The sequence below is a fragment of the Salmo salar genome, chromosome 19 (assembly GCF_965601325.2).
Source record: "Salmo salar chromosome 19, fSalSal1, whole genome shotgun sequence".
Classification (NCBI taxonomy): Eukaryota; Metazoa; Chordata; class Actinopteri; order Salmoniformes; family Salmonidae; genus Salmo; species Salmo salar.
Window position 1 is genome coordinate 69212283 of NC_138309.1, and position 25882 is coordinate 69238164.

At 42.2% G+C, this 25882-nt stretch overlaps 1 protein-coding gene across 2 annotated transcripts in view; it reads right to left on the reverse strand.

Moving 5' to 3' along the window:
* The window catches only part of afap1l2 (actin filament associated protein 1 like 2), a 178547-nt gene that overhangs the window by 76705 nt on the left and 75960 nt on the right, over positions 1 to 25882 (reverse strand). For both annotated transcript variants that reach the window (XM_045702610.2, XM_014159299.3), the window contains exon 4: positions 25788 to 25879. In XM_045702610.2, coding sequence (XP_045558566.1) covers positions 25788 to 25879 — 92 coding nt within the window. The remainder of the gene's footprint in view (positions 1 to 25787; positions 25880 to 25882) is intronic.

The following is a 25882-nucleotide window of genomic DNA, read 5'->3' on the forward strand; positions in this document are numbered from 1 at the left end:
CACGGGAGCCGAGGTAAACAGAGCTCTTAGGTGCCCAAAAGCCCTGTCCGCCTCAACCGACCACTGCAGACATACAGGACCCCCCCTTCAGCAGTGAGGTAATGGGAGCAGCCACCTGGCCAAAACCCTGGATAAATCTCCGGTAGTAATTAGCAAACCCTAAAAATTGCTGCACCTCCTTTACCGTGGTGGGAGTCGGCCAATTACGCATGGCTGCAATGCGGTCTCTCTGCATCTCCACCCCTGATGTGGAAATGCGATACCCTAGGAAGGAGACGGCCTGGTGAAAGAACAGGCATTTCTCAGCCTTGACGTACAGGTCATGCTCCAACAGTCGTCCAAGTACCTTGCGCACCAAGGACACATGCTCGGCGTGTGTAGCGGAGTATATCAGAATGTCATCGATATACACCACTACACCCTGCCCATGCAGGTCCCTTAAAATCACATCTACGAAGGCTTGGAAGACTGATGGAGCATTCATCAACCCGTACGGCATGACAAGGTACTCATAATGCCCTGAGGTGGTACTAAACGCCGTCTTCCACTCGTCTCCCTCCCGGATACGCACCAGGTTGTACGCACTCCTGAGATCCAGTTTAGTGAAGAAGCGCACCCCGTGCATTGACTCAATCGCCGTGGCGATAAGAGGTAGTGGGTAACTGTACCTCACCGTGATTTGATTGAGACCGCCTATAGTCAATACACGGGCACAGACCTCCATCCTTCTTCACAAAAAAGAAACTTGAGGAGGCGGGTGAAGTGGAGGACCCCTGACGCAGGGATTCGGAGACATATGTCTCCATAGCCACCGTCTCCGCTTGAGACAGGGGATACACGTGACTCCTGGGAAGTGCAGCGTCTACCAGGAGATTTATCGCACAATCCCCCCGTCGATGGGGTGGTAATTGAGTCGCCTTCTTTTTACAGAAGGCGAGAGCCAAATCGGCATATTCTGGGGGAATGCGCATGGTGGAGACCTGGTCTGGACTTTCCACCATGGTAGCACCAACGGAAACCCCTGCACACCTCCCCGAGCACTCTCGCGACCACCCCGTGAGAGCCCTCCGTTGGCAGGAAATGGTGGGGTTATGACGAGCCAACCAGGGAAGGCCTAGTACCACGGGAAACATAGGAGAGTCAATGAGAAAGAGATTCTCTCCTCGTGACCCCCCTGCGTCTCCATGGCCAGGGGGATGGTGGCTTCCCTGATTAGCCCGGACCCTAATGGTCGACTATCCAGAGCGTGAACCAGGAAAGGTCTAACCACAGGAATAATGGGGATCCCTAAACTAAGAGCTAAGGCTCTGTCGATAAAATTTCCAGCTGTGCCTGAATCGACGAGCGCCTTATGCTGGGAATGCAGGGAAAACTCAGAGAAACAAACAGGTACAAACAGGTGGACAACAGAGGACTCTGGATGAGAGTGGTGCAGACTCACCTCGGGTGATGCCAGAGTGCCCTGCCTGCTGCCTCGACTCCCAGAGGGACCAACCCGGTACCGACCGGCAGTGTGCCCTCTGCGGCCACAGATGTTGCACGTGAAGGCCCCTCCTCCAGGCTCCCTACGCGCAGCCCCTCCCAACTCCATGGGACCGGAGCGGGAGTTCTGGGAGATATAACTGACATAGCCCCCTCAGGACGTCCACGGGTGACCAGCAGGTTATCCAACCGGATGGACAGATCCACCAGTTGGTCAAAGGTGATGGTGGCATCCCTGCAGGCCAACTCCCGTCGGACGTCCTCACGCAGGCTGCATCGATAGTGGTAGATGAGGGCCCTGTCGTTCCATCCTGCTCCGGCGGCCAAGGTCCGGAACTCCAGCGCACACTCCTGTTTGCTCCTCGTCCCCTGCCTCAAATGGAAGAGTCGTTCCCCCGCCGCTCTACCTTCGGACGGAGGGTCAAAGACGGCCCGGAAACGGCGGGTGAACTCCTTGAAGTGGTCCAAGGCCGCATCTTCCTCACCCCACACGGCGTTTGCCCACTCCAGAGCTCTCCCCGAGAGGCATGAGATGAGGGTGGACACTCTCTCCCTTCCTGAGGGAGCTGGGTGAACGGCGGCCAGGTATAGGTCCAGTTGTAAGAGGAACCCCTGGCACTGTGCGGCCGTCCCATCATACTCCCTGGGAAGGGAGAGAACCATCCCACTGGAGCTGGATCCGGACGGGACGGGTAGAGGTAACCCCGGTTGCGCTGGTCGAGGTGCTGGAGAGACTTCCTGTCTCTCCCAGTTGTCCATGGTCTGGACAACGCGATCCATCATGGCGCCGAGATGATAGAGCATTGCCGCATGTTCCTGGACGCGCTCCTAGACTCCTCTGACCGGGGTACTTGCTCCTGCTGAGTCCATGGTTGGTGTAAGATTCTGTCAGGCGTGTGCGTACTTGTGCTGAAGTCAGGTGCAGGAGAGCAGAGAATTGTAAACAGGCGCACACTTTATTTCGGCAGGAGAGAATATACAGACGGATGCAGCTGCGTCCAAAAATCTCCAACCAACAAGGCAAAGTGTAAAATGCGCAAAAACAGTCACAACCATCAAATGTATACAAACAGGCTTCGTGAAATAACACAAGAGAAAATGCACGTAAGCCTAGTGCGTACAAAAACACGTATCACACAAACAATCTTACACAAAGACATGAGGGGGAACAGAGGAATAAATACATGTAGATTGACTGGCAAATGAAAACCAGGTGTGCAGGGAACAAGACAAAACAAATGGATACATGAAAAATGGAGTGGCGATGGCTAGAAAGCCGGTGACATCGACCGCTGAATGCTGCCCGAACAAGGAAAGGAGCCGACTTCGGCGGAAGTCATGACATGTGCGAATCAACATCTCTATGTTTTGAGAGAAATGTCTGAGTATGACAGCTGTTGCTTGCGGTTTGCGCAAGAAAACAATAACTGATTCTATAAATTGAACGTGCTGCGCAAAAGCTACAGTTGAAGTCAGGTTGGAGTCAGGAAAACTCGTTTTTCAACCACTCAACAAATTTCTTGTCAACAAACTATAGTTTTGGCAAGTCGGTTAGGACACCTACTTTGTGCATGACACAAGTCATTTTTCCAACAATTGTTCACAGGCAGACTATTTCACTGTATCACAATTCCAGTGGGTCAGAAGTTTACATACACTAAGTTGACTTCACCTTTAAACAGCTTGGAAAATTCCAGAAAATTATGTCATGGCTTTAGAAGCTTCTGATAGGCTAATTGACATCATTTGAGTCAATTGGAGGTGTACCTGTGGATGTATTTCAAGGCCTACCTTCAAACTCAGTGCCACTTTGCTTGACATCATGGGAAAATCAAAAGAAATCAGCCAAGTCCTCAGAAAAAATATTGTAGACCTCCACAAGTCTGGATCATCATTGGGAGCAATTTCCAAATGAATGAAGGTACCACGTTCATCTGTACAAACAATAGTACGCAAGTATAAACACCATGGGACCACGCAGCCATCATACCGCTCAGGAAGGAGACGCGTTCTGTCTCTTAGAGATGAACGTACTTTGGTGCGAAAAGTGCAAATCAATCCCAGAACAACAGCAAATGACCTTGTGAAGATGCTGGAGAAAACAGGTACAGAAGTATCTATATCCACAGTAAAACGAGTCCTATATTAACATAACCTGAAATGCCGCTCAGCAAGGAAGAAGCCACTTCTCCAAAACCGCCATAAAAAAAGCCAGACTACGGTTTGCAACTGCACATGGGGACAAAGATCGTACTTTTTGGAGAAATGTTATCGGGTCTGATGAAACAAAAATAGAACTGTTGGCCATAATGACCATCGTTATGTTTGGAGGAAAAAGGGGGAGGCTTGCAAGCCTAAAGAACACCATCCCAATCGATGCATGGGGGTGGCAGCATCATGTTGTGGGGGTACTTTGCTGCAGGAGGGACCGGTGCATTCACAAAATAGATAGCATCATGTGGGAAGAAAATTATGTTTATATATTGAAGCAACATCTCAAGATATCAGTCAGGAAGTTAAAGCTTGGTCGCAAATGGGTCTTCCAAAGGAAAATGGGTCTTCCAAAGGAATGGGCCAAAATTCACCTAACTTATTGTGGGAAGCTTGTGGAAGGTAACCCGATACGTTTGACTGAAGTTAAAACAATTTAAAGGCAACACTACCAAATACTAATTGAGTGTATGTAAACGTCTGACCCACTGGGAATGTGATGAAAGAAATAAAAGCTGAAATAAATCATTCTCTCTACTATTATTCTGACATTTCACATTCAAAAAATAAAATGGTGATCCTAACTGACCTAAGACAGGGAATTTTTACTCTGATTAAATGTCATGCATAGTACCTTGCAAAAATATTCACCGTCTTGGCGTTGTTCCTATTTTGTTGCATTACAACTAGAGGTCGACCGATTAATCGGAATGGCCGATTAATTAGAGCCGATTTCAAGTTTTCATAACAATCGGAAATCGGTATTTTTGGGCGCCGATTTGGCCGATTTCTTTTTTCTTTTCTTTTTTGACCGTTATTTAACTAGGCAAGTCAGTTAAGAACACATTCTTATTTTCAATGACGGCCTAGGAACGGTGGGTTAACTGCCTTGTTCAGGGGCAGAACGACAGATTTTTACCTTGTCAGCTCAGGGATTCAATCTTGCAACCTTACGGTTAACTAGTCCAACACTCTAACCACCTGCTTTACATTGCACTCCACGAGGAGCCTGCCTGTTACGCGAATGCAGTAAGAAGCCAAGGTAAGTTGCTAGCTAGCATTAAACTTATCTTATAAAAAACAATCAATCAATCATAATCACTAGTTAACTACACATGGTTGATGATATTACTAGTTTATCTAGCCTGTCCTGCATTGCATATAATCTCTTAGGTACACGTTGCTCCAACCATAAACATCAATGCCTTTCTTAAAATCAATACACAAGTATATATTCTTAACCTGTTAGGGCTAGGGGGCAGTATTTGCACGGCTGGATAAAAAAATGTACCCGATTTAATCTGGTTACTAATCCTACCCAGTAACTAGAATATGCATATACTTATTATATATGGATAGAAAACACCCTAAAGTTTCTAAAACTGTTTGAATGGTGTCTGTGAGTATATCAGAACTCATTTGGCAGGCAAAACCCTGAGACATTTTCTGACAGGAAGTGGATACCTGATGTGTTGTATTACCTTTAAACCTATGCCATTGAAAAACACAGGGGCTGAGGAATATTTTGGCACTTTCTATTGCTTCCACTAGATGTCACCAGCCTTTACAAAGTGTTTTGAGTCTTCTGGAGGGAGATCTGACCGAACAAGAGCCATGAAACGATGATGGCCCATTAGACACCTGACGCGCGAGTTCATGTTGGGTACCCTCGTTCCAATACGTTATAAAAGAGAATGCATTCGTCCACCTTGAATATTATTCATGTTCTGGTTAAAAAAGGCCCTAATGATTTATGCTATACAACGTTTGACATGTTTGAACGAACGTAAATATATTTTTTCCCCTCGTTCATGAAGTGAAGTCCGGCGGGCTTAGATCATGTGCTAACAAGACGGAGATTTTTGGACATAAATGATGAGCTTTTTTTAACAAAACTACATTCGTTATGGACCTGTGATACCTGGAAGTGACATCTGATGAAGAGAATCAAAGGTAATGGATTATTTACATAGTATTTTCGATTTTAGATCTCCCCAACATGACGGCTAGTCTGTATCGCAACGCGTATTTTTCTGGGCGCAGTGCTCAGATTATTGCAAAGTGTGATTTCCCAGTAAGGTTATTTTTAAATCTGGCAAGTTGATTGCGTTCAAGACATGTAAATCTATAATTCTTTAAATGACAATATAATATTTTACCAATGTTTTCTAATTTTAATTATTTAATTTGTGGTGCTGACTTGACTGCCGGTTATTGGAGGGAAACGATTTCCTCAACATCAATGCCATAGTAAAACGCTGTTTTTGGATATAAATATGAACTTGATAGAACTAAAAATGCATGCATTGTCTAACATAATGTCCTAGGAGTGTCATCTGATGGAGATTGTAAAAGGTTAGTGCATCATTTTAGCTGGTTTTATGGTTTTGGTGACCCTGTCTTTGAATTGACAAAACATTACACACAACTCTTGTAAATGTACTGTCCTAACATACTCTAAATTTATGCTTTCGCCGTAAAACCTTTTTGAAATCGTAAAACGTGGTTAGATTAAGGAGATGTTTATCTTTCAAAGGGTGTAAAATAGTTGTATGTTTGAAAAATTTGAATTTTGACATTTATTTGGATTCAAATTTGCCGCTCTTGAAATGCACCTGCTGTTGATGGAGTGCACCACGGGTGGGACGCTTGCGTCCCACCTAGCTCATAGAGGTTAAAATCAATACACAGAAGTATATATTTTTAAACCTGCATATTTAGCTAAAAGAAATCCAGGTTAGCAGGCAATATTAACCAGGTGAAATTGTGTCATTTTGCGTTCATTGCACGCAGTCAGGGCATATGCAACAGTTTGGGCCGCCTGGCTCGTTGCGAACTAATTTGCCAGAATTTTACGGAATTATGACATAACATTGAAGGTTGTGCAATGTAACAGGAATAACGTTTCCTTTTCGAGATGATAGTTTCCGGATTCGACCATATTAATGACCTGTGTGTTATTATGTTATAATTAAATCTATGATTTGATAGAGCAGTCTGACTGAGCGATGGTAGGCATTTGCAGGCTCGAAAGCATTCATTCAAACAGCCCTTCGCAATGCATTGCACTGTTTATGACTTCAAGCCTGTCAACTCCCAAGATTAGGCTGGTGTAACCGATGTGAAATGGCTAGCTAGTTAGCGGGCTGCGCGCTAATAGCGTTTTAAACGTCACTCGCTCTGAGACTTGGAGTGGTTGTTTCCCTTGCTCTGCATGGGTAACGCTGCTTCGAGGGTGGCTGTTGTCGATGTGTTCCTGGTTCGAGCCCAGGTAGGAGCGAGGACAGGGACGGAAGCTATACTGTTACACTGGCAATACTAAAGTGCCTATAAGAACATCCAATAGTCAAAGGTATATGAAATACAAATCGTATAGAGAGAAATAGTCCTATAATTCCTATAATAACTACAACATCTTACCTGGGAATATTGAAGACTCATGTTAAAAGGAAGCACCAGCTTTCATATGTTCTCATGTTCTGAGCAAGGAACTTAAACGTTAGCTTTCTTACATGGCACTTATTGCACTTTTACTTTCTACTCCAAAACTTTGTTTTTGCATTATTTAAACCAAATTGAACATGTTTCATTATTTATTTGAGGCTAAATTGATTTTATTGATGAATAATATTAAGTTAAAATAAGTGTTCATTCAGTATTGTTGTAATTGTCATTATTACAAATAAAACATTTGTTTAAAAATTGTCCGATTAATCGGTAGCGGCTTTTTTTGGTCCTCCAATAATCGGTATCGGCGTTGAAAAATCATAATCAGTCGACCTCTACTCCAAACAGGTCAGGGACAGTTGTGGAGAAGTGCAGATCAGGGTTGGACTATGAAAAAAATATCCGAAACTTTGAACATCCCACGGACCACCATTAAATCCATTACTAAAAATTGGAAAGAATATGGCACAAAAAAAAACCTGCCAAGAGAGGGCCACCCACCAAAACTCACGGACCAGGCAAGGAGGGCATTAATCAGAGAGGCAACAAAGAGACCAAAGATAATCCTGAAGCAGCGGAGATTGGAGTATCTGTCCATAGGACCACTTTAAGCCATACACTCCACAGAGCTGTGCTTTACGGAAGAGTGGGCAGAAAAAGCCATTGCTTAAAGAAAAAAATAAGCAAACACGTTTGGTGTTCGCTAAAAGGCATGTGGGAGACTCCCCAAACATATGGAAGAAAGTACTCTGGTTAGATGAGACTAAAATTGAGCTTTTTGGCCATCAAGGAAAATGCTATCTCTGGTGCAAACCCAACACCTCTCATCAGCCTGAGAATACCATCCCCACAGTGAAGCATGGTGGTGGCAGCATCATGCTGTGGGGATGTTATTCATCGGCAGGGACTGGGAAACTAGTCAGAATTGAAGGAATGATGGATGGCGCTAAATACAGGGAAATTCTTGTGGGAAACCCGTTTCAGTCTTCCAGAGATTTGAGACTAGGACAGAGGTTCACCTTCCAGCAAGACAATGACAATAAGCATACTGCTAAAGCAACACTCGAGTGGTTTAAAGGACAACATTTAAATGTCTTGGAATGGCCTAGTCAAAGCCCAGACCTCAATAAAATTGAGTATCTGTGGTATGACTTAAAGAATACTGTACATCAGCGGAACCCATCCAATTTGACGGAGCTGGAGTAGTTTTGCCTTGAAGAATGGGTAAAAATCCCAGTGGCTAGATGTGCCAAGCTTATAGAGACATACCCCAAGAGACTTGCAGCTGTAATTGCTGCAAAAGGTGGCTTTTACACAGTATTGACTTTGGGGGGTGAATAGTTATGCACGCTCAAGTTTTCATTTTTTTTAAAATTATTTCTTGTTTGTTTCACATTAAAAAAAAATGTTGCATCTTCAAAGTGGTAGGCATGTTGTGTAAATCAAATGACAAAAAAAATGTAGAATCCATTTTAATTACAGGTTATAATGCAAAAAAATAGGAAAAATGCAAAGGACAGTGAATATGACATAACACATATGGAATCATGTAGTAACTAAAAAAGTGCTAAACAAATCAAAATATATTTTATATTTGAGATTCTTCAATGTAGCCACCCTTTGCCTTGATGCCAGCTTTGCACACTCTTGGCATTCTCTCAACCAGCTTCATGGGGAATACTTTTCCAACAGTCTTGAAAGAGTTCCCACATATGCTGAGCACTTGTTGGCTGCTTTTCCCTTCACTCTGCGGTCCAAGTCATTCCAAACCATCTCAACTGGGTTGAGGTTGGGTGATTGTGGAGGCCAGGTCATCTGATGCAGTACTCCATCACTCGCCTTCTTGGTCAAATAGTCCTTACACAGCCCGGAGGTGTGTTTTGCATTATTGTCCTGTTGAAAAATGAATGATAGTCCCACTAAGCGCCAAACCAGATGGGATGGCGTATCACTGCAGAATGCTGTGGTAGCCATGCTGGTTAAGTGGGCCTTGAATTCTAAATACATCACTGACAGTATCACCAGCAAAGCACCCCCACACCATCACACCTCCTCCTCCATGCTTCACGGTGGGAACCACACATGCGGAGATCTACTCTGCGTCTCACAAAGACAGGGCGGTTGGAACCAAAAATCTCTAATTTGGACACACCAGACAAAAGGACAGATTTCCATTGGTCTAATGTCCATTGCTCGTGTTTCTTGGCCCAAGCAAGTCTCTTCTTATTATTGGTCCTTTAGTAGTGGTTTCTTTGCAGCAATTCAACCATGAAGGCTTGATTCACGCAGTGAATTGAGATGTCTGTTATTTGAACTCTGAAGCATTTCTTTGGGCTGCAATCTGAGGTGCAGTAAATGTATTTACTTATCTTCTGCAGCAGAGATAACTCTGGGCCTTCCTTTCCTGTGGCGGTCCTCATGAGAGCCATTTTCATCATCCATCATATGCTTGATGGTTTTTGCGACTGCACTTGAAGAAACGTTCAAAGTTCGTGAAATTTTCCAGATTGACTGACCTTCATTTCTTAAAGTAACGGACTGTCATTCCTCTTTGCTTATTTGAGCTGTTCTTGCCATAATATGGACTTGTTTTTTTTACCAAATAGTCGAAAAGAGAGCACACAGAAGGCTGGTATAAAATACCTGTCTCCGGATTACATCTTGAAACAAAGGCAAACAAGGCATCCGTGACACAGAGGGAGAATGTCCATCCATGTATATGGGTAAGATAATCTAGCTAGCTACATTTTCAGATTTCTAATTTTGTCAGAAAGTTGTTTTCATTTCAAGTTAAATTTTAATGTTAGCTAACTAGCTAATGTTATCTGGCTGGCTCGCTAGCTAGCTAACGTTACTTGTATGATCTGTGTAGTAATATAGAGCAGTCTGACTGAGCGGTGGTAGGCAGCAGCAGGCTCATAAGCATTCATTCAAACAGCACTTTCGTGCATTTGCCAGCAGCTCTTCGCTGTGCTTCAAGCATTGCGCTGTTTATGACTTCAAGCCTATCAACTCCCGAGATTAGGCTGGCAATACTAAAGTACCTATTAGAACATCCAATAGTCAAAGGTATATGAAATACAAGTGGTATAGAGAGAAATAGTCCTATAATAACTACAACCTAAAACTTCTTACCTGGTAATATTGAAGACTCATAGTTAAAAGGAACCACCAGCTTTCATATGTTCTCATGTTCTGAGCAAGGAACTTAAACATCAGCTTTTTTACATGGCACATATTGCACTTTTACTTTCTTCTCCAACACTGTTTTTTCATTATTTAAACCAAATTCAACATGTTTCATTATTTATTTGATACTAAATTGATTTTATTGATGTATTATATTAAGTTAAAATGTGTTCATTCAGTATTGTTGTAATTGTGTGTGTGTGTGTGTGTGTGTGTGTGTGTGTGTGTGTGTGTGTGTGTGTGTGTGTGTGTATGTATGTATGTATGTATGTATATATATCTATATCTATATCATCTTTTCCCCCTTAAAAATTTAAATCGTCCGATTGATCGGTATCGGCTTTTTTTGGTCCTCCAATAATCGGTATAGGCGCTGAAAAATCAGAATCGGTCAACCTCTACTGCGTAACATTTCATTATGTTTCAGCGTGAAAAGTTCTCAAGGGCACACAAATCCAAAATAATGTAGGCCTATGCCATTGCAAAATCGAATGCTTCTAACTGAATTTTAACCTCATCTGAGAGTCACGTTATAGGCCTACTGTCCTTAACGTATACTTGTTGGATGGATTGGCTGTGCATTAGTGTCTAATGGTAGGCTAGCTGTCTAGTGTCCCGTGTGGCTCAGTTGGTAGAGCATGGTGTTTGCAACGCCAGGGTTGTTGGCCAGTACGGGGGGGGAAATAATTTACAATTTTTTTTATGAAATGTATGCATTTACTACTGTAAGTCGCTCTGGATAAGAGCGTCTGCTAAATGACTAAAATGTAAATGTAATGTAATATGATTCCTGTCTTAGAGCCATTTGCATTGCTAGTTATAGCCTAATGTTAGCTAGCTAACATTGAACCTGGTTGGTTAGCTACCTGTAGATTCATGCAGGGTTGTAATGTTATGAGTTGGGATTATGGTCTATTGTTTAGCTCGCTACATGTCTAAACAAAAGACTCCACTATGCAAGTAACCATTTAAATAGAATGTTCATGATGTCACTGTGACAACTGACGATAGACGTAGTTGGTAAATTCGCTCAGGCTATCTACTCTGATTTCAGCGCACTCGTCTGAGTGTGCCAGAGCGCAGAATAACAAATTTACGGACGCTCAACACCCGTTGAATATGGCTGGTGTCAGTAAACGTTGGAAAAAAAGCATAATTAAATTGTTCCCAGCAGCACAGTTGCAGTCACCAACGCTCTCCATAACATAACAGCCTAACCAGCTCTGCTAGGACTTCACCCTCCTAAATCCAAACAGTCTCACTTCCCACGGCGACCAGAATCCCCCCTCCCACCCTACCCCACACGCATAGGATGCGTCCCAAATAGCAAACTATTCCCTACATAGTGCACTCACTACTTTTACCAGAACCCTATGGGCCCTGGTCAAAGTAATGAACCGCATAGGGAATAGGTTACCATTTGGGATGCAACTATAAACACACACACACACACACACACACACACACACACACACACACACACACACACACACACACACACACACACACACACACACACACACACACACACACACACACACACACACACACACACACACACACACAATAACCCCTGCCTCATCACCACGGAAACGGCAGGCCAGGGTAGCGGTTCAGGAGTCAGGGAAAAAATAACAGTCGCGGGGGAAAGAATAGGGGGGAGTGTTTTGAGAAAGAGTGGGAAAAAACCCAAATGAACACCCAGAACATGGAAAGTCCCTCGTTCCTATGCCAAGAATTCAGCACAGCGAAAACACTCACTCGGGGCTGGGAAAGAGGGAGAAGATAGTGATAAAAAAATCAGCAGGGCTGCTGTGTTGTAAAACCTGGGTCCAGGGCTCTGATAATGTCCCGGTCTATCTCCCTGCTCTTTCCTTCACTTAGATTTCCTGTATGGTTTTATGTGACACAACTATGAACACTTTGGTCCCAACTTTTATACTTAGTATGGGGAACCAAATTGAATTGCTCAATCATTTTCAAACACCATGAAAATGAATTAGTTGTTAGCATAATAAAAGTCATAATAGAATATAAAAATATATTTGACCATATTGTTATTGTCATCATAATTTAAAGTGAAAGCAGTTTTTACTGGTGGTGGTAGCCTAGAATTACTGTATATTAGCAGTAGTAGTAAAACTGAATTTTCTGTCTCATTATTCATAATGTAAATTGGGCCGTTCTTGAATTGTGGTGGCATTTGCATCCCTTGCCTTTGCAACCATGAAAAACACTTTAAAAATACAAATAGTCACACATCATACGTTTTTGTTTATATTGAACTGTTTATCAATGACAAAACATAATGCAAATCCTTTATACTGCAAAACTTTGTTTATGCATTATTAAAAGTATTTAAGGAAAGCAAATTGGCTTGTCCCAGTAGTGATGTTTAAAGTTGTAGTGACATGTTTTGGAGATTTAGAGATACAGTGTGTTCGGAAAGTATTCAGACCCCTTGACTTTTTCCACATATTGCTATGTTATAGCCTTATTCTAAAATTGACTAAATAAAACAATTTACAATAACCCATAATGAAAAAGCAAAAACAGAAATACCTTATTGTTATAAGTATTCAGACTATTTGCGATGAGACTCCAAATTGAGCTCAGGTGCATCCTGTTTCCATTGATCATATTTGAGATGCTTCTACAACTTGGAGTCCACCTGTGGTAAATTCAATTGATTGGACATGATTTGGAAAGGCACACACCTGTCTATATAAGGTCGCACAGTTGACAGTGCATGTCAGAGAAAAAACCAAGCCATGAGGTTGAAGGAATTGTCCGTAGAGCGCCGAGACAGGATTGTGTCAAGGCAAAGATCTGGGCAAAGGAAGGTCCCCAAGAACGCAGTTCATTCTTAAATGGAAAAAGTTTGGAACCACCAAGACTCTTCCTAGAGCTGGCCTCCTGGCCAAACTGAGCAATTGGGGGAGAAGGGCCTTGGTCAGGGAGGTGACCAAGAACCCAATGGTCACTCTGAAAGAGCGCCAGAGTTCCTCTGTGGAGATGGGAGAACCTTCCAAAAGGAAAACCATCTCTGCAGCACTCCACCAATCGGGCCATTATGGTAGAGTGGCCAGACGGAAGCCTCTCCTCAATAAAAGGCACATGACAGCCCGCTTGGAGTTATCCAAAGGGCACCTAAAGGACTCTCAGACTATGAGAAACAATATTCTCTGGTCTGATGAAACCAAGATTGAACTCTTTGGCCTGAATGCCAAGCATCCCGTCTGGAAAAAACCTGGCACAATCCCCACGGTGAAGCATGGTGGTGGCAGCATCATGCTGTGGGGATGTTTTTCAGAGGCAGAGACTGGGAGACTAGTCAGGATCGAGGGAAAGATGAACGGAGCAAAGTACACAGAGATCCTTGATGAAAACCTGATCCAGAGCGCTCAGGACCTCAGCCTGGGGCAAATGTTCACCTTCCAACAGGACAATGGCCCTACGCACACAGCCAAGACAACGCAGGAATGGATTTGGGAAAAGTCTCTGAATGTCCTTGAGTGGCCCAGCCAAAGCCCGGACTTGAACCCGATTGAACATCTCTGGAGAGACCTGAAAATGGCTGTGCAGCAACACTCCCCATCCAACCTAACAGAGCTTGCGATTATCTGCAGAGAAGAATGGGAGAAACTCCCAAATACAGATGTGCCAGAGCATGTAGCGTCATTACCAGAAAAGACTCAAGGCTGTAATCACTGCCAAACGTCCTTCAACAAAGTACTGAGTAAAGGGTCTGAATACTTATGTGAATATGATTAGTTTATTTTTTATTTGTCAACATTTCTAAAAACCTGTTTTTGCTTTGTCATTAAGGGGTATTGTATGCAGATTGACGAGGGGGAAAAAACTAGTTAATCAATTTTAGAATAAGGCTGTAATAACGTAATAAAATGAATACTTTCCAAATGCACTGTATCTATTTATTATTTTGAATGCTAGAAAGTAAACAAAATTATGTAATATATTGTATAGATCAATAAAAACAAAGGCGACTAATAAAATGCATATTTTTATCACTAGTATAATGCATGTCCCTTAGTTTTAGGTCATTGGTGTTACCGCCTTGAAAGTCACTCATTTCAAAGATATACAAGGACCTTGAGCATTCCCTTCAGAGTCAAACGTATCTACATTTAAAAAAAAGTTATTAGCTAATCCCCCCCATTTTAATATGTTATTAAACATTTTAGGATTCCATTGATAATTTTGTCTAAATCCAAAGTGTCACTTGGTGTTACTCGATTTAAATGAAGGGAAATAGCATTGTGAGCTAAAGAATCAATCATATCACTCAATTAAATTATTTTCAAAGGGTTAATTGCCTTAGATTTGGGAATCTGTGGCTTCCATTCAAGAACATCCTCAATAGCCCCAAATGTCTCATTGGTGTTACCATCATTCAGTGTTTTCCGTAAGTACATGGAGTAGTCAAACAAATAGAAAAAGTAGCCAGCCCCAGGTGTTCCGGGCAGGTATGGTCACCGAATTTTTGGGCCCAGAACGAGCTCTACTTTGTTATCCTCTGGTATGGTCTAATGCCTGGATTCCATCCGAAATGCACAGCAAAATTATTAATGCCTGGATCCCTTTTATACTTGCTTAGTCAGAGTTGGGAACCAAATTGAATTGCTCAATCATTTTCAAACATGATGAAAATGATTTAGAGTTGTTAGCGTAATAAGAGTCATTATAATATAATCCAAAACATGTATTTGATCACATGTTATTGTCATCATAATTTAAAGTGAAAGCAGTTTGTACTGGTGGTGGAAGTACACAGCAAAATGATTAATGCCAAGATTCCATCTGAAATACAAATCATATCAAATTTAAATTTGTCAAATTCGCCAAAAACAACAGGTGTAGACCTTAAATGCTTACTTACAAGCCCTTAACCAACAATGCAGTTTTAAGAAAAATACCTACAAAAATTAAGAAACAAAAGTAACAACTAATTAAAGAGCAGCAGTAAAATAACAATATCGAGGCTATATACAGAGGGTACAGTACAGATTCAATGTGTGGGGGCACCGGTTAGTCGAGGTAATTGAGGTAATATGTACATGTAGGTAGAGTTATTAACGTGACTATGCATAGAAAATAACAGAGAGTAGCAGCAGTGTAAAAGAGGGGGGGAGGTAGCCAATTGATTCGATGTTCAGGAGTTTTATGGCTTGGGGGTAGAAGCTGTTTAGAAGTCTCTTGGACCTAGACTTCGCGCTCCGGTACAACTTTCCGTGCTGTAGCAGAGATAACAGTCTATGACTACATAAGTGTTAATTATTTGTTACTTATCTATTTTTTACTTAACCTCTTATGGCTAGGGGGCAGTATTTTCACGGCTGGATAAAAAACGTACCCGATTTAATCTGGTTACTAATCCTACCCAGTAACTAGAATATGCATATACTTATTATATATGGATCGAAAACACCCTAAAGTTTCTAAAACTGTTTGAATGGTGTCTGTGAGTATAACAGAACTCAAATGGCAGGTCAAAACCTGAGAGATTCCTTTACAGGAAGTGGCCTGTCTGACCATTTCTGGAACTTCTTTGCCATCTCTATCTTTTACAAAGGATCTCTGCTCTAACGTGACACTTCCTACGTCGTCCATAGGTGCTCAGAGCCCAGGAAAAAACAGAATGTCGTCATCCCAGCCCCAGGCTGAAACACATTATCGCCTTTCTCAAGTGGCCGATCAAGGGACTGTGGGCTTAGGCGCGTGACCTGGCCGCCCCCGTCTTTGTGATTTTTTCCCTCTGTTTGCCGAAAAGGAGATTCCCGGTCGGAATATTATCGCTTTTCTACGAGAAAAATGGCATAAAAATTGATTTTAAACAGCGGTTGACATGCTTCGAAGTACGGTAATGGAATATTTAGAATTTTTTTGTCACGAATTGAGCCATGCGCGCGACCCTTCTTTACCATTCGGATAGTGTCTGGGACGCACGAACAAAACGTCGCTATTCGGATATAACGATGGATTATTTTGGACCAACCCAACATTTGTTATTGAAGTGGCAGTCCTGGGAGTGCATTCTGACGAAGACAACAAAAGGTAATCAAACTTTTATAATAGTAAATCTGATATTGGTGAGTGCTAAACTTGCCGGGTGTCTAAATAGCTAGCCCGTGATGGCTGGGCTATGTATTTAGAATATTGCAAAATGTGCTTTCACCAAAAAGCTATTTTAAAATCGGACATATCGAGTGCATAGAGGAGTTCTGTATCTATAATTCTTAAAATATTTGTTATGCTTTTTGTGAACGTTTATCATGAGTAATTTAGTAAATTGTTAGCAAATTCCTCCGGAAGTTTGCGGGGGGTATGCTAGTTCTGAACGTCACATGCTAATGTAAAAAGCTGTTTTTTGATATAAATATGAACTTGATTGAACAAAACATGCATGTATTGTATAACATAATGTCCTAGGTGTGTCATCTGATGAAGATCATCAAAGGTTAGTGCTGCATTTAGCTGTCTTCTGGGTTTTTGTGACATTATATGCTAGCTTGAAAAATGGGTGTCTGATTATTTCTGGCTTGGTACTCTGCTGACATAATCTAATGTTTTGCTTTCGCTGTAAAGCCTTTTTGAAATCGGACAGTGTGGTTAGATAAAGGAGAGTCTTGTCTTTAAAATGCTGTGAAATAGTCATATGTTTGAAAAATTGAAGTTTTTGTATTTTTGAGGAATTTGTAATTCGCGCCACGCCTATCATTGGATATTGGAGCAGGTGTTCCGCTAGTGGAACGTCTAGATGTAAGAGGTTAAAGAGCAGCAGTAAAATAACAATAGTGAGGCTATATACAGGGGGTATCGGTACAGACTCAATGTGCGAGGGTACCGGTTAGTCGAGGTAATTGAGGTAATATGTACATGTAGGTAGAGTTAAAGTGACTATGCATAGATAATAAACAGAGAGTAGCAGCAGTATAAAAGAAGGAAGGAGGCAATGCAAATAGTCTAAGTAGCAATTTGATTAGCTGTTCAGGAATCTTATGGCTTGGGGGTAGAAGCTGTTAAGAAGTCTTTTGGACCTAGACTTGGTGCTCCGGTTCCACTTGCCGTGCGGTAGCAGAGAGAACAGTCTATGACTAAGGTGGCTGGAGTCTTTGACAATTTTTAGGGCCTTCCTCTGACACCGCCTGGTATAGAGGTCCTGGATGGCAGGAAGCTTGACCTCGGTGATGTACTGGACCGTACGCACTACCCTCTGTAGTGCCTTGCGGTCGAAGGCCGAGCAGTTGCCATACCAGGCAGTGATGCAACCCGTCAGGATGCTCTCGATGGTGCAGCTGTAGAACCTTTTGAAGATCTGAGGACCCACGCCAAATCTTTCCTGTCTTCTGAGGGGGAATAGGTTTTGTCGTGCCCTCTTCACAACTGTCTTGATGTGCTTGGACCATGTTAGTTTGGATGTGGTGATGTGGACACCAAGGAACTTGAAGCTCTCAACCTGCTCCACTACAACCCTGTCGATGAGAACAGTGGTGTGCTCGGTCCTCCTTTTCCTGTAGTCCACAATCATCTTCTTTATCTTGATCAAGTTGAGGGATAGGTTGTTGTCCTTGCACCACATGGTCAGCCCGTCAGGAAGTCCAGGATCCAGTTGCAGAGAAAGGTGTTTAGTCCCAGGGTCCTTAGCTCAGTGATGAGCTTTGAGGACACTATGGTGTTGAAGGCTGAGCTGTAGTCTATGAATAGCATTCTCACATAGGTGTTCCTTTTGGTCCAGGTGTGAAAGAGCAGTGTGGAGTGCAATAGAGATTGCATCATCTGTGAATCTGTTGGGGCGGTATGCAAATTGGAGTGGGTCTAGGGTTTCTGGGATAATGGTGTTGAAGTGAGCCATGACCAGCCTTTCAAAGCACTTCATGGCTACAGACGTTATTGAATACTTTAACGACTGGTAAAATGAGTTTTGGTATTGAGTAGAAAGACATGACTTTACAATTAGAATTACCTAAAATGTATGAATTCAGTGTGTTGTTAGTTGTTTTGAATATCGTCTAGGCCTATATGATCAGGACTATTTTCTAAGTAAGATAACCTTTTTTAACATTAAACCGGTCTTCTCTTGGAGGGACAAAATGGTGCCGTAGAGTGAACACCGTGTTTCAGTGAGCTCCTGTGGCATTTGTTAATTTATCTCTATATATTCATTTCTGAGCTTGAAAAAGTAGTACAATTTGTGACATAAGTTACTCTACGGGTCTTGATGATTATTTCTCAAAGGTTTCCGTCAACATGCCTGGTAGAACTACTAAGAACTTGACCAAAACCACCACCCCTGTACAGTCATGGCCAAAAGTTCTGAGAATGACACAAATATTAATTTTCACAAAGTCTGCTGCCTCAGTTTGTATGATGGCAATTTGCATATACTCCAGAATGTTATGAAGAGTGATCAGATGAATTGCAAAGTTCCTCTTTGCCATGCAAATTAACTGAATCCCCCAAAATCTTTTCCACTGTATTTCAGCCCTGCCACAAAAGGACCAGCTGACATCATGTCAGTGATTCTCTGGTTAATAACACAGGTGTGAGTGTTGACGAGGACAAGACTGGAGATCACTCTGTCATGCTGATTGAGTTTGACTAACAGACTGGAAGCTTCAAAAGGAAAGTGGTGCTTGGAATCATTGTTCTTCCTCTGTCTACCATGGTTACCTGCAAGGAAACACGTGCCGTCACCATTGCTTTGCACAAAAAGGGCTTCACAGGCAAGGATATTGCTGCCAATATGATTGCCCCTAAATCAACCATTTATTGGATCATCAAGAACTTCAAGGAGAGCGGTTCAATTGTTGTGAAGAAGGCTTCAGGGCGCCCAAGAAAGTCCAGCAAGCTCCAGGACCGTCTCCTAAAGTTGATTCAGCTGCGGGATCGGGGCACCACCAGTACAGAGCTTGCTCAGGAATGGCAGCAGGCAGGTGTGAGTGCATCTGCACGCACAGAGAGGCAAAGACTTTTGCAGGATGGCCTGGTGTCAAGAAGGGCAGAAAGAAACCACTTCTCTCCAGGAAAAACATCAGGGACAGACTGATATTCTGCAAAAGGTACAGGGATTGGACTGCTGAGGACTGGGGTAAAGTCATTTTCTCTGATGAATCCCCTTTCTGATTGTTTGGGGCATCCGGAAAAAAGCTTATCCGGAGAAGACAAGGTGAGCACTACCATCAGTCCTGTGTCATGCCAACAGTAAAGCATCCTGAGACCATTCATGTGTGAGGTTGCTTCTCAGCCAAGGGAGTGGGCTCACTCACAATTTTGCCTAAGAACACAGCCATGAATAAAGAATGGTACCAACACATCCTCCGAGAGCAACTTCTCCCAACCATCCAGGAACAGTTTGGTGACGAACAATGCCTTTTCCAGCATGATGGAGCACCTTGCCATAAGGCAAAAGTGATAACTAAGTGGCTCGGGGAACAAAACATCGATATTTTGGGTCCATGGCCAGGAAACTCCCCAGACCTTAATCCCATTGAGAACTTGTGGTCAATCCTCAAGAGGCGGGTGGACAAACAAAAACCCACAAATTCTGACAAACTCCAAGCATTGATTATGCAAGAATGGGCTGCCATCAGTCAGGATGTTAATTGACAGCATGCCAGGGTGGATTGCAGAGGTCTTGAAAAAGAAGGGTCAACACTACAAATATTGATTCTTTGCATAAAATTCATGTAATTGTCAATAAAAGCCTTTGACACTTATGAAATGCTTGTAATTATACTTCAGTATTCCATAGTAACATCTGACAGAAATATCTAAAGACACTGAAGAAGCAAACTCTGTGGAAATTAATATTTGTGTCATTCTCAAAACTTTTGGCCACGACTGTAGATGTGCAGGATGAGCTAGCTAGCGAGGATAACAGAATTGTTGATCCAGGCACAATGGATCAAGTGATCCAAAAGATGACTGACAACATTATTAAGGTGATTGATGTCAAAGATAGCAACTGTCTTGGAAGCAATATTAGGCCATTCAGCCGAACTACAGGTTGTCAAGTATGTTGATAAGGCGGAAGGAAGAATTGTTACTATGGAAACCTCGGCTACATCAATGGACACTAAAATAAAGGCACTTGAGGAAAGAAGTACTCTTAAAAACATCTATATTGATATTGGTCTGTTGCAAGAAATTCATTTGGATAAGGAGCATCTGAAATTGCAACAAGGGGGGTTTGGACAAGTTATTTTCTCATAATTTACAGAAGTAGAGGTGTGGAAATTCTTATGAAAAATAACCTACCTTTTAACACATAAGCCCTGTCTAAACGGGGGGGTTCTACTAAGCTATATGGAGTTGTTTTAAGAAAGTCATACCAAGGATCATTTAGCTATTTGATTTTGAATTTTAAGTATACAATTTTTTACAGGACCAGTTAAAAGTTTGGACACACCTACTCATTCGAGGGTTTTTCTTTCTTGCTATTATTTTCTACATTGTAGAATAACAGTGAAGACATCAAAACTATGAAATAGCACATATGGAATCATGTATTAACCAAAAAAGTGTTAAACAAATCAAAATATATTTTATATTTGAGGTTCTTCAAAGTAGCCACCCTTTGCCTTGATGACAGCCTTGCACAATCTTGGCATTCTCTCAACCAGCTTCATGAGGTAGTCACCTGGAATGCATTTCAATTAACAGGTGTGCCTTGTTAAAAGTTAATTTGTGGAATTTCATTCATTCTTAATGTGTTTGAGACAAATCAGTTGTGTTGTGACAATGTAGGGGTGGTATACAGAAGCTAGCCCTATTTAGTAAAAGACCAAGTCCATATTATGGCAAGAACAGCTCAAATAAGCAAAGAGAAACCACAGTCCATCATTACTTTAAGACATGAAGGTCAGTCAATGCGGAACATTTGAAGAACTTTGAACGTTTCTTCAAGTGCAGTCACAAAAAACGTCAAGTGCTACGATGAAACTGGCTCTCATGAGGACCGCCACAGGAAAGGAAGAACCAGAGATACATCTGCTGCAGATGATAAGTTCATTAGAGTTACCAGCCTCAGAAACTGAAGGCAAAATAAATGGTTCACAGAGTTCAAGTAACAGACACATCTCAACATCAACTGTTCAGAGGAGACTGTGTGAATAAGGCCTTCATGGTCAAATTGCTACAAAGAAACCACTACTTAAGGACAGCAATAAGAAGAAGAGACTTGCTTGGGCCAAGAAACATGAGCAATGGACATTACCAGGTGCAAATCTGTCCTTTGGTCTGATTAGTCCAAATTTGAGATTTGTCTTTGTGAGACGCAGAGTAGGTGAGCGGATGATCTCTGCACGTGTTGTTCCCACAGTGAAGCATGGAGGAGGTGGTGTGATGGTGTAGGGGTGCTTTGCTGGTGACACTGTCAGTGATTTATTTAGAATTCAAGGCACACTTAACCAGCATAGCCTCCACAGCATTCTGCAGTGATACTCCATCCCATTTGGTTTGCGAGTGATGGAGTGCTGCATCAGATGACCTGGCCTCCACAATCACCCGACTTCAACCCAATTGAGATGGTTTGGGATGACTTGGACCGCAGAGTGGAGGAAAAGCAGCCAAGAAGTGCTCAGCATATGTGGGAACTCCTTAAAACTTCTTCAGGATTGGTGGGTCCCCTGCGGGACGGTTGAGCTAAAGTATTCTAATGCGATTAGAATGAGGTTGTAAGTAACAAGAAGATTTCCCAGGATATAGACATATCTGATATTGTCAGAAAGCTACATTTCTTGTTAATCTAACTGCACTGTCCAATTTACAGTAGCTATTACAATGAAATAATGTCATATTGTTTGAGGAGAGTGCACAGTTGTGAACATGAAAAGTTATTTGTAAACAAATTAGGCACATTTGGCCAGTCTTGATACAAAATTTTGAACATAAATGCAATGGTTCATTGGATCCGTCTGAAGCTTTGCACATACACTGCTGCCATCTAGTGGCCAAAATCTAAATTGCACCTGAGCTGGAATAATACATTATGGCCTTTCTCTTGCATTTCAAAGATGGTACAAAAAAATAATTAAAAAAAAGTTATTTCTTTGTATTATCTTTTACCAGATCTAATGTGCGATATTCTGCTACATTCCTTTCACATTTCCACAAACTGCAAAGTGTTTTCTTTCAAATGGTACCAAGAATATTCATATCCTTGCTTCAAGACCTGAGCTACAGGCAATTAGATTTGGGTATGACATTTTAGGTGAAAATTTAAAAAAAGGGGCCGATCCTTAAGAGGTTTTAAAGATTGTTGGAAAAGCATTCCAGGTGAAGCTGGTTGAGAGAATGCCATGAGTGTGCAAAGCTGTCATCAAGGAAAGGGTGGCTACTTTGAAGAATCTCAAATGTTTAGATTTGTTTAACACTTTTTAGGAAGCTGTTTTTCAGTCTCTCGGTCCCAGCTTTGATGCACCTGTACTGACCTCGCCTTCCGGATGACAGCGGGGTGAACAGGCAGTGGCTCGGGTGGTTGTTGTCCTTGATTAACTTTTTGGCCTTCCTGTGATACCGGGTGTTGTATGTGTTTTGTAGGTCAGGTAGTTTTCCCCCAGTGATGCTTCGGGCAGACTGCACTACCCTCTGGAGAGCCCTGCGGTTGCGGGCGGTGCAGTTACCGTACCAGGCGGTGATACCGCCCAACAGGATGCTCTCAATTGTGCATCTGTAAAAGTGTGTGAGGGTTTTCGGTGCCAAGCCAAATTTCTTCAGCCTCCTAAGGTTGAAGAGGCGCTGTTGCACCTTCTTCACCACACTGTCTGTGTGGGTGGACCATTTCAGATCGTCAGTGATGTGTACGGCGAGGAACTTGAAGCTTTCCACCTGCTCCACTGCAGTCCCGTCAATGTGGATAGGGGTGTGCTCCCTTTGCTGTTTCCGGAAGTCCACGATTAGCTCCTTTGTTTTGTCAAGGTAAACCCTAGGTAAAACTGGCCAATTTGCAGTGTACCATACACTGCTGGTTCACGCAGCCCTGTATGGTACACTGCTGGTTCACGCAGCCCTGTATGGTACACTGCTGGTTCACGCATTCTCTCTTCTGAATAAAATCACAACATTTGAAAGACAGTTAATATCTTTGTCATGATTTCTATTTCAGTACTGTATATGTTAAATGGACTTAAGGGAAAACCAGATACATGCACAAATATTCCCACACACCTATCTTTTTAGACTTATCAGATTCCTCAAAATCCTCATGTTAAAGTTAAAACACTGAGGTAAACTCTAAAATAAATTGAAATAATTACAATAAAAAAAGCATATTCTTTTTTATTTTACCATTATTTAACCAGGTAGGCTAGTTGAGAACAAGTTCTCATTTACAACTGTGACCTGGCCAAGATAAAGCAAAGCAGTGCAACACAAACAACAACACAGAGTTACACATGGAATAAACAAACATACAGTCTATAATAAAATAGAAAAAGTCTATATACAGTGTGTGCAAATGAGGTAGGATAAGGGAGGTAAGGCAATAAATAGGCCATAGTGGCGAAATAATTACAATATAGCAATTAAACAATAAAACACAGCAATTAAACACTCTTATTCAGAAGGGTTCTATGTAGAACCCCTCTTGCCTTCCAAAGAATCTTCAAATAACCCTTTCTTCCAAAAAGGTTTCTTCAGATGAAAACGGTTCTTGGTAAAACCCTATCCCTCTGCAAATAATCCGTTCTAAGAGCGTACACACCCACGAGACAGCCAGTGGGTTGTATCATATTTTCACTAACAGTTCAGCAGCAGCCCAACTGTTTTCATCAAAAATAACTAGCTAGCCAGCCAGCCAGAAAATTGCAAAAAGAAGGTAAGTTGACTGCGAAGGCAGGGAATTTCACGACAGTTGGGAGATCGAGTACTTGTTTGTGGACCATCGTTTGCCAAAAGACTGTGGCCGTAATGAAAGAATTTAACATAAGGTGCAATTATGGGACAAAACACTGTGACTTGAATAGACATCATAGGCTACAGAAAGTGGCAGAGTTAAATAAGGGCCTTGTACAACAGCAGACTATGTTTTTAAAGCCAAAATCACAGAGTGATGTAGCAGTAAAGGCCAGATTCTACCTAGAATGAAATGGCTAAATCAGGCTGACCATACACTAAAGGTGATTTTCTGAAGCAGTGCATGGATAAAGTTAGCAAAGTAGTGTGCCCGGATAAAACGCAAGCATCTGCAAATGTCAGCCTTAGGAGAAATACAGTGGCAGATTGCGTGGATGAGCTAGCCACCGATCTACAAGAGCAGCTCGCTGAAAAAGCGAATGGGATAAACTTACTGGACTGGGATAAACTTACTGGACTGACAACAGATGTGGAACCTTATATGTGCGGTGGGAGGAGCGGATTGGTTGGAAGGATGCGAGAGAAGATGCAGGAGGAGAATTACCCCGACGAGCTGACAACATATTACTGTATTATACATCAGGAGGCACTTTGTGGTAAAGTACTAAGGACGGAACTGTAACAAAAACAGTAAACTTCATCAGGGCTAAAGTTGACTGTTTCAGTCATTTCTTGACGAGGTTAATTCAGAACATCAAGATGTGCCCTACCACACAGAGGTGCGTTGGCCAAGTTGGGGCAAAGTGCTGAAGAGATTGTTTGAGCTGTGTGAGGAAATCTGTTCTTTCATGGAGAACAAGGGGAAAAACATCACTGAGGTCCTATCCAGCCACAAAAACAGCTCTCAAACCACAGCAACAGCAGATGTTGCTAATAAGAAAACAGTGCTGGGTGTGTCTCTCTGTGTGTGTGTGCATACGTGTGGAGTTCAAAGAACGGAACGCTATAATCCCATCCTCCTGTCTGTCTGTGACCCTTCCAATCTCACACAGCGCTAATTCAGTAGACCCCTAGCCTCCCCAGTCAACATTAAACACATCACTCCTCTCAAATCTCACACACTCATTTCCACACAAATTTTCACATTTTATCACTCTTAGAAGGATAAAATACCTGTTTCTGTGGGTGATTACAACACATATTAAAGCCTTGATTAATAATGGTACCGCAGGCCTGGGATTTATAGTTACGGGAAAAAACATGGCTGTGCTACCACGACCAAATTAATGTGAGAAAAACCAGGCTAGAAATGGACGAGGCCAAAGATGCTTAACAGTTATGCTAGCAAGTGAGTTACGTTAGTATTTGATGTTAATCGTAGTCCTACACAAGGTAAAACACATGGTGTGGATATTATCACTTTTAAAAGTTTTATTATATTCTATGTAAAAAAAAATAATAATACTATAACTGAAATGTATCATCAAAAGATAGAGGCGCCAAAACGGAGTCTTGCGGCACACCCCAATAAAGTCTGTATGGTTCAATATGCAAAGAACGATTTCTCAATACTCATGGATGTCCCAGCATGGATGTTCGGTGTAATTTGGAAAGATGTAGTAAGATAAATGAACATCACTCACTGTTCTAGGTGGTGGCAAGTCTGGAAGACTCTTCTGTGGTGCGGGGACATGTTTTCCTGCTCTCCCATTGGCCAGGGCATCTGGTGTGTTGTCTG